The sequence below is a fragment of the Aptenodytes patagonicus genome, chromosome 22 (assembly GCF_965638725.1).
Source record: "Aptenodytes patagonicus chromosome 22, bAptPat1.pri.cur, whole genome shotgun sequence".
NCBI classification, from domain to species: domain Eukaryota; kingdom Metazoa; phylum Chordata; class Aves; order Sphenisciformes; family Spheniscidae; genus Aptenodytes; species Aptenodytes patagonicus.
The window spans coordinates 7678577-7685974 of NC_134970.1; the positions used below are offsets into that span (position 1 = coordinate 7678577).

At 58.2% G+C, this 7398-nt stretch overlaps 1 protein-coding gene across 1 annotated transcript; it reads right to left on the reverse strand.

Moving 5' to 3' along the window:
* Positions 1 to 1407: 1407 nt before the first annotated feature.
* Positions 1408 to 7176, reverse strand: LOC143170222 (SUN domain-containing protein 5-like). The gene is made up of 10 exons (XM_076358318.1): positions 7048 to 7176; positions 6211 to 6278; positions 5539 to 5600; positions 5297 to 5337; positions 4949 to 5042; positions 4273 to 4357; positions 3592 to 3704; positions 2823 to 2990; positions 2373 to 2462; positions 1408 to 1569 (listed from the first exon to the last, which is right to left on the reverse strand). The coding sequence occupies exons 2-10, from the start codon at positions 6269 to 6271 to the stop codon at positions 1408 to 1410; spliced, it is 876 nt and encodes a 291-aa protein (XP_076214433.1). The 5' UTR covers positions 6272 to 6278; positions 7048 to 7176.
* Between the last annotated feature and the right edge of the window lie 222 nt (positions 7177 to 7398).

Here is a 7398-nt window from a genome sequence, read left to right on the forward strand (position 1 = left end):
ATTAACTTGTTCCGTGTCAAGCAAGGAGAGAGCCTTTCTGAAGAGGAAGGAAAGTTCTCATCTCTGAGCAAGATCTGGCTGGGGCCCCTGAATGTGGAGGACATGAGAATGGCTGCCTACCAGAGCATAGACCAGAGAATAGTTGCATGCCATAATTCCTTACGCTCCACTTCATTTACTTATTTCCAAGGGACATTTGTGTGATTTGTTTACTTTTTAATGGGTTCGCATTTAGTTTTCTGCTAAACAATTTTGGTTAAAATAAAGTTTATTTTTCAATCTATCACCCGCCTAATTGGATGACATGAGCCTCCGCGACAGTCTGGCTGCCCGGGATGTCCTTAATGGAGAAGATGCTATACCCCGGTTATGAGGTCCATGACAGCAACAGCGGGAGGGAAAACCACACTGTTGCAACATGCAGCACCCGGGGGACCAAAGAGCCTAGCCTTAGTGTTAGATGGTGGAGGAACACCCCAAGGGCTGCAGAACTGGCCAGCCTTCCTGGGAACCCCAGAGACGCTGGTCCGTCAAAAGGAAAGACGGGTCAGGGTCGTCCAAATGCCAAGGGGAGGTCAGAATAACAAGGGGTGAAAATTCCCCGTCGACACTAATCAATGTGACACAAAAGGACCTCCCAACAGAGAGTAGCAAGATCTAGGACGGGGACATTCCTGGGGTGAGGCATGGGGTTTCCGACAGGCCAGTCAGACAGGCTCCCCACACCCGTTTTACAGAAACTACGGGTTAACCGACAAACCGACAGCCTGGGTGCTGGGAAGGTGCCAGGCCAAATTGTTCCATCTGCTCCTCCGGCCCCACTATCGGGAAAGTAAGGGAGGAGCTCCCCACCCCCGGCCCTGGGAGCCCCAAAGAGTTGTCCCAAGGCTTGTTGCTCGCCCCGCAACCCGCGCCTGCAGGCTGCCCAGTTGCCGTGGCAGCGGGGTAGCAGTGGGGCGGGGCCAGAGAAGGGCGCTGCAGTGGCTGGCGGGAGGCCCTGCCTGTCACCGCCTGGCGGGCGCCATTGGCTGAGAAGCCAGGAAGAAGGTGGGCGGGCTCCTGGGAAAGCTCCTGCGGCGCCTGCTGTGGCGGCGGGTGGCAGTCTCCCTGTTGTAAACTGAAGCCGGGCCCTTCTGCGTGCCCTAGGCTGGTGCCACTTGCGGAGCCTCCCGGGGCGGCGGGAGAAGGAGCGGTGCCAGGCTGGGCCTCTCCTCTCTAGATTAAATCTTAGGAACGCTTACTATCTCCCTCATTTTTAAGAAAAAATTAAGTAGAAGTTCTAACATTTTCCACATGCGCCCGGCCTCCCCTCAATGGATCTTCTTGCGCACCCCACTTTGGAGACCAATCCTCTACACCGATCCGAATTGCCACATCTTTCCCCACACACACGCTTTTTCTTCTTTATTATGTTTGTCCCTCTTCTTTTCCTCTGGTTTCAGTCCAGGCTTTCTGGTTTGCCATCTTCCCATGAACCTGCACTCGATAAATGCAGGTGTACGCTGGGTTTCCCCAGTTGCTCTTCACAAGAAGTTTGACGTATGAAAAGGCTCTGGGAAGCGGCGCGTTCTGTGAAGGAAAGAGGGAAAAGGAAACGGGGGGTGTTATGAGCGACAATGCAATCAATGTTTCTCCCCCTGCCAGTCCTGCTCCTGCTGAGGAACAAGCTCCTGAAAGTGGGTGGGAGCGGCTGTGGAAATCTGAGGCTCGCTGCTGGTAGCGGGTCTGCTGGGGAGGCTGGGGACACGGGAAGGGGGAAGGCACCTGGCATCCTCTGCATGCCGGCCCGGCTGGGGCTCAGTCTCCCTGCCCTCTGCCCCTTCCCTCTGTTGCTTGCTCTGTGCTGACAGAGAGGCCGGGGAGGTGCTCCTATGCGTGGGGCAGCTGGTGTGCAACCCCACCGAGCTCCCGCTGTCTGCTCTGCCTGCTTTCCTCCTGGCAGGCGTGAGAGCACCAGGAGAGAAGGGGCATGCGATGTTGGGAGGAGAGGACGCTGGCCAGCCTGCCAGCAGGCCACAGGATGGAGCGACGGTGCTGCCCAATGGCTTTCGCCGCCAGGCGTCCCTGTTTCTCCACGGCACAAAGACGTTGCTCGGGTGGAGTGGCTGTGTGTGCAGCTGGCTCTGCTGAAGGCAGTGGGTCCAGCCGGGGAATCTCTCGGGACTTGTGCTCCCACGGGCCTGACCCTGCCCTCGCTATCCTTTTGCTACCACCACCGTGTGCTACTCAGCCCTCCCAAGCCCGCCAGGTCTCTCTCGGCGGTGGTCTGGGCCCCTCTGCCCAGGGAGAAAGCATTCACGCTCTTCCTGCCATGGACTTGCAGGCAAACCTCTTTGGCTCCCTGGCATCTTGCCCCCGCGCGTGGACCGTACCTTCAGAGGGAAGGTCTGAATGAGCTCTTTCGCCACGTTGTACGTGAACGTCCCAAGGAGAGTCTCCTCTTCTCTGTCCGCGTCTACTCCCTCAGGGGCAAAGCACAAGGAGAGCAGCTCAGACTCGTCCCAACAAAGAGGCAACGTACGCGCTGCATCAGCCCTGTTATCTACCCACCCTCTCCTGGGGCTCTAGCAGCAGTCTAGCACTGGTTACGGTGGAGCTGAGTCTCCGCCTTGAGTTTTGGTCAAGAACCCTGAGGTGCTTGGCCAGAACAAGCCTTAAGAGGGATGAAACCTCTAGAGCCCTTCAAGTACCCTGCTAGCGCACCGCAGTGCTCAGGAGAGAGCAGGGCACAAACCTCAGAGGATGCACAAAAGCGAGCAAGACCCTGTCACGGCTTTCCCCCCGGGCCAGATCCCCGCCAGAAGCGCCCAGCAGAGACTTACAAAGACAGCGACGTCTCTGGGGGCGCTGATGACGGTCCCAGATGGAGAGACTTCTTTGGCAATGTGCTGCACAGTGACGGCAGTGAGATGGACTTGTGCTGGCAACCTGATGACCACCTGGCCCTGATGCCCTTGTAAAGGCCAGCAGTTTCCTGGGGAAACATCCGGCTGCAACCAGAACGCGAGAGCAATGAAGTGTGAGGGAGTGTTGGGGCCAACACAACTGCCCATGCAGCTTGAAGCGTAGGCGCCGGTGTGTCTGTGGTGCCTCGAAAATGAGGCGCCTGTGAGGAAATGGACAGAAGCAGGAGGCCTTCTTCCCTGCCTGACAAAGGGGGCTCTCAGTATTACGGAGCAGAGGAGAATAGCGGTTATGAAACCATCCTAGTCAGGGGCCTAGCAGAAACACGTCTCTGCCCAGTGGCTCTGCAGGGCACACCCCCGGCTCCCGCCTCCCACCCCCAAAAAGGTGCTGTTAGGGATGAGCGCGGAAACGGGGTCACCAGGGAGAAAGTCTTTCACCCAGCTGTGGCAGAGGACTGTGGGCAAGATGCAGCGGCTCGGCTCAGCTCAGCTCCGTTCCCCTCCTGAGGGGAACCACTGATTTCTAGCAAGCCCAGCCCTGTGTTAGAGCTTTGGTTTCAGGAACCTGATCAACACTGTGGGCTTGAGCAGTACCACTGGACTGAGGGGAGAGCCCCTGAGGTCGGCCCCTAACTTCACAGGAAGGAAGGAAGGAAACCGGCACCGATGATTTCTGCTACGATACCTGCAAAATAGTATCAGGAGGGTTGGCAGTGCGAAAGAACCATAAAACCCTGCAGCCCCAATTCTCTTTGCAGCTGTAGGTCTCGGAAGTTCTCTGCACGTCGATGGTGGCACCTGTAAGGAAGGGAGAGCACGTGACTGCAAGAGGCCACAGACTAGGAGGACTTGGTGCTCAGACACTATTTCTGATGTTGCGGGCCAGCTCCACGTCTGTCAGTCCTGTCCTCATCACCACGCTGGTGGGGGTGCCCAGCTGTTCAGGGGAATGATGGCAGCCACGTGCCTGGTGGCTGCTTCTCTCACAGTGCCACGAGGAGAAGGTCTGAGGGTTCTCGGAGACAGCAGGCACCCACGTGAATGACAGCAGACCGAAGCTGAGGGCTTGCTGCATGGGCAGCAAAGGACGGCCCAGCCATTCCCTTTTTAAATGCAGTGGAGAGGAAGAGAGCCCCTCCATCAGCACAGGAACACGTGCGGGGGCAGTGCCAGAGGCAGCCCTGCGAAGGCCAAGGGCAGGACTGGGAGGGAGTCTGAGAGCGCCACTCTGCCACAGCCTTGCTCTTGGACCCCATGAAGCGTTTAAGCTCCCCCACTTTGGAGAGCAGCGCCTGGAGCGCAGGCTCCTTTGGGGAGTGCTACAGACAAGCGCAGGCCAAGGAGACTGGGCTGCTTGTGTCCATACCAGAGCTTTTCAGGGCCCAGTCAGACATCTGGACGTAGACTTCCGAAGCCATCTCGGATGCCGCCTGGTTCACTTTCTGAACTTCCTGGGCATGCCATAAACAAACACAGAAAAGGATCACATCAGCGGGCAGTTCGGCATGGCTACTAGCGCCCGCAGAGGCAAAGGGTCAGTGTCAGAAATGCAAGGCAAGCCCAGTCTCAAGTCCACAGAGCTGCAAGACTCTCTGCTGCTGACGTGAGCCGCGAGGACTGAGGAACCGTATCTGTGTCCACGGCCACGACCATGTCCCCGAGGTGGGTTGACGAGGGTCCCCACACCCTCCTCCCCACCTTCCACGCTCTCCAGGTCAGCTGGGAGATGGGCTCAGGCCCTGCCAGCGATGGCTGGCGCCGTGAGCGTGCCTGGGTCTCACCACTGCCTCAGGGGCCTGGCCAGAGCAGCCAGAGGTGTCGGCATGCCAAGGGAAGGCTGTCGGGAGTCCTCCGCTGCCTGAAGCAGCTCGGTTAAACTGGGGCTGGAGGAGGGCCTGTGCAGCGCAGAAGCTGAGCCAGCAAGCCCCTGGGGCAAAGGCTGGGTTGCGGCGGTCAGCAGTCCGGCCCCACCAACAACCCCAAGGAGTGCTTTCTCGGGGGTTCTGCCCAGCCAAGCCTCCTTCCCCAAAATGCAGGATCACCTTCACACTGCTGAGCTCCGCCCTCAGTTGAGCCACCTCCTCCAGCAGAAGCTGCATCTTTTGGGTTTGCTCCGCCAACAAAGCGCTCGAGTGCCTGCAGGAACAGGAAAGCAGATCTTGTCAGAGAGCGGCCCATCCCCTCTGGGGAGCACCTGAGCTCAGCAAGGAGGAGAGACACATGTGCTTTCCCTGCTTTGCGAGTGCTTCCCTTCCGCACCAGGTTGAGCAAAAGGCAAAGGCAGGAGGGAAGTACGGGAGCCCTGGCTGTTAGGAAAACGAGTGCAGGTAGCACGAGGTCGGCTGAGGCTTCTGCACCGAACCAATTCCAGCTCAGGAAACATCTCTTACCGCAGGGTCTTGAGGTCTGCTGCAGACACCCTTGTCAGCTCCTGAAAGGGAAAAACGCTCCGTTAGAGCATCCGCTACCAGAGCCGCCGGGGCTTCCCAGGAGAGGGTTCCCTAGGAAGAGACGGCAAAAGCTGCTGCTTCTTTGGGTCACCCTGCGTGGAAGCAGAAGAGCCCGTGATTTATCCAGCCACTGTCAGCCACGCTCCGTTGCCGGAGGTGCCTGTCCCACAAGAGTCACCGACCTCTCTCAGTCCCTTTGCCGGCATTGTCCACGCTGGCAGCGAGGTCCCGCAGTAAACACCAGCTGCAATTCACATCACCAAGAGACAGTTATTTTACTGGGGTTGCTAGCGATCCCTGCAGTCGCGTTGTCTCCTCCCTGTTGCCTTGGGGGTGGGGCAGCAGGTTAGCTGAGGAGGTGGGGAACGTGGGGGCGCAGAGAGAGGACGCGCCTCCGACCGGGAGCCATCAGCCCCGGCTTGAGGGGACTGCGCAGCCGTGATCTTCAGGTGTGCTCGCTGCCCCAGAGCTATTCCCCATTTCCCCTCACTGCTTCAGTGAGCACCGAGACCAGGCTGCATGGGCTAGGAGAGGTACCTCTCCATCGGTCCCCCTGCACGGCCCCTCCCCCCTGGGAATCCCCAGTTCAGGCTTGGAAATACCTACGCCCTTCGCTCGCAGACTTGCAGACTACGCAAGCCATTTGGTCCAGTGGCCAGAGCAGCAGCATGGCTGGGAGACTACCAGTCTTACTGCTAGTCCGAAAGCCAGTCCCACTCAAGGACATACTCGGGAAGCACTTGGGCCACGGGAGTTTCCGCACATACTGGCCCAAAAGGAAAGCTGGCCAGCTGAAAGCTGGCATCCAGCACAGCCAGGCTGTCACCCTCAGATGTTTGCTCACGAAAACTCACCAAGAGCCACTGGGAGCAACAAGAAGACGACTTTCAAGAACCTCTTCTTCTGGAGGGCCATCTTTTGCCTGAAAAAGAGGGAGTCCTGTGGCTGTCAACGAACCAAGTCGTGGGCAAACCCTTTCACGGGTGGATTTCCCTTTTCAGGCCAGAAAGCCACCGTTTTGGAAGCCTGCTGCTGACAGAGAGCTGACAGAGCAGCACACAGGAGGAACACGATTTCTGTCCACGCCATTCAACACTGCCGGCAGATCTTCCCCAAAGGAAGGGCTCCAGGAGCACCTTCCAAAAGGGAATGAAAACTATCCAGGGAAGTCAAGAGGTCGAGCAAATGAAGACTGCTTTTCAGCAGTCTTTCTGGTGTGGACCTTGCTCTCTCTTTGGCTGAGAAAGCAGGCCTGTTCTCACTTGCCATCACACAGATCTCTCTTGGGGGTGTTTTTCCGCACAGCTGGGAAGCGCAGGAGCCTTGTCTGGCTTTCCTCCCAGAGCCCTCCCAGACCTGCACCTCCAGACTCTCCCTTGCCAGAGCCGGGGGAAACCCTTCCCCTGCGGAGGCTTGGCTCTGCACCCGAGCGTCTGGCTACGTGGCAGTTTGTCCTACCGCAGCCAAAGTCTGGGGCTCCGGCAAATGCGTGGGAGTGAGACTTCCGAGGGGCTTTGCTCTTGGCTCTCCCTGAGAATGGCCACAGCACGAGCAGCGCCCGAGCTTTGGTGCCCGAGTGGGAGCCCCCTGCTGCTGGCTGGGGAACACCCTCTGCTCTCCCCTTTGCTTGCACCGGCCCTCACACATCCCCTTTCTCCCCCCTGTCCACAGCAGAAACAAGTAGTACGTACACGGCGAAGATGCACGTGCTCAGCAGATGTCTCCACAGAGAGACAAGGGCACCTGCCAGATGGCAAGTAAGGCTGAAGACTGTCCCTGGGCAAAGAAACGAGAGAAAAGTTAGGCCCGTCTCTTGAGGTCTCTTCTCCAGGATGCCCAGCCACACATGTTTCAGCTCCCTGTGGGGAGGCGGGCACCGAGTCCTACACACTCTCCCTCCCTGGGCCAAAGAGCAGGGCAGCCTGCACTTCTCCTGCCACTTGTGACATTTGGCCAGAGCTCTGGCACAGCGCAGCTCTCCAAGTTCACCCCAGAGGACTTCACAGCAAGCAGCAGTGCTGAACTTACTTGCAATTTCTGTG

Coding starts and splice junctions, on each gene's coding strand:
- LOC143170222 (XM_076358318.1), bottom strand. CDS start 6,271: ATGGCCCTCCAGAAGAAGAGGTTCTTGAAAGTCGTCTTCTTGTTGCTC. Junction 5,043..5,296: donor GCAGACCTCAAGACCCTGCG/GTAAGAGATGTT, acceptor CTGTTCCTGCAG/GCACTCGAGCGCTTTGTTGG. Junction 4,358..4,948: donor CGGAGCTCAGCAGTGTGAAG/GTGATCCTGCAT, acceptor TGGCATGCCCAG/GAAGTTCAGAAAGTGAACCA.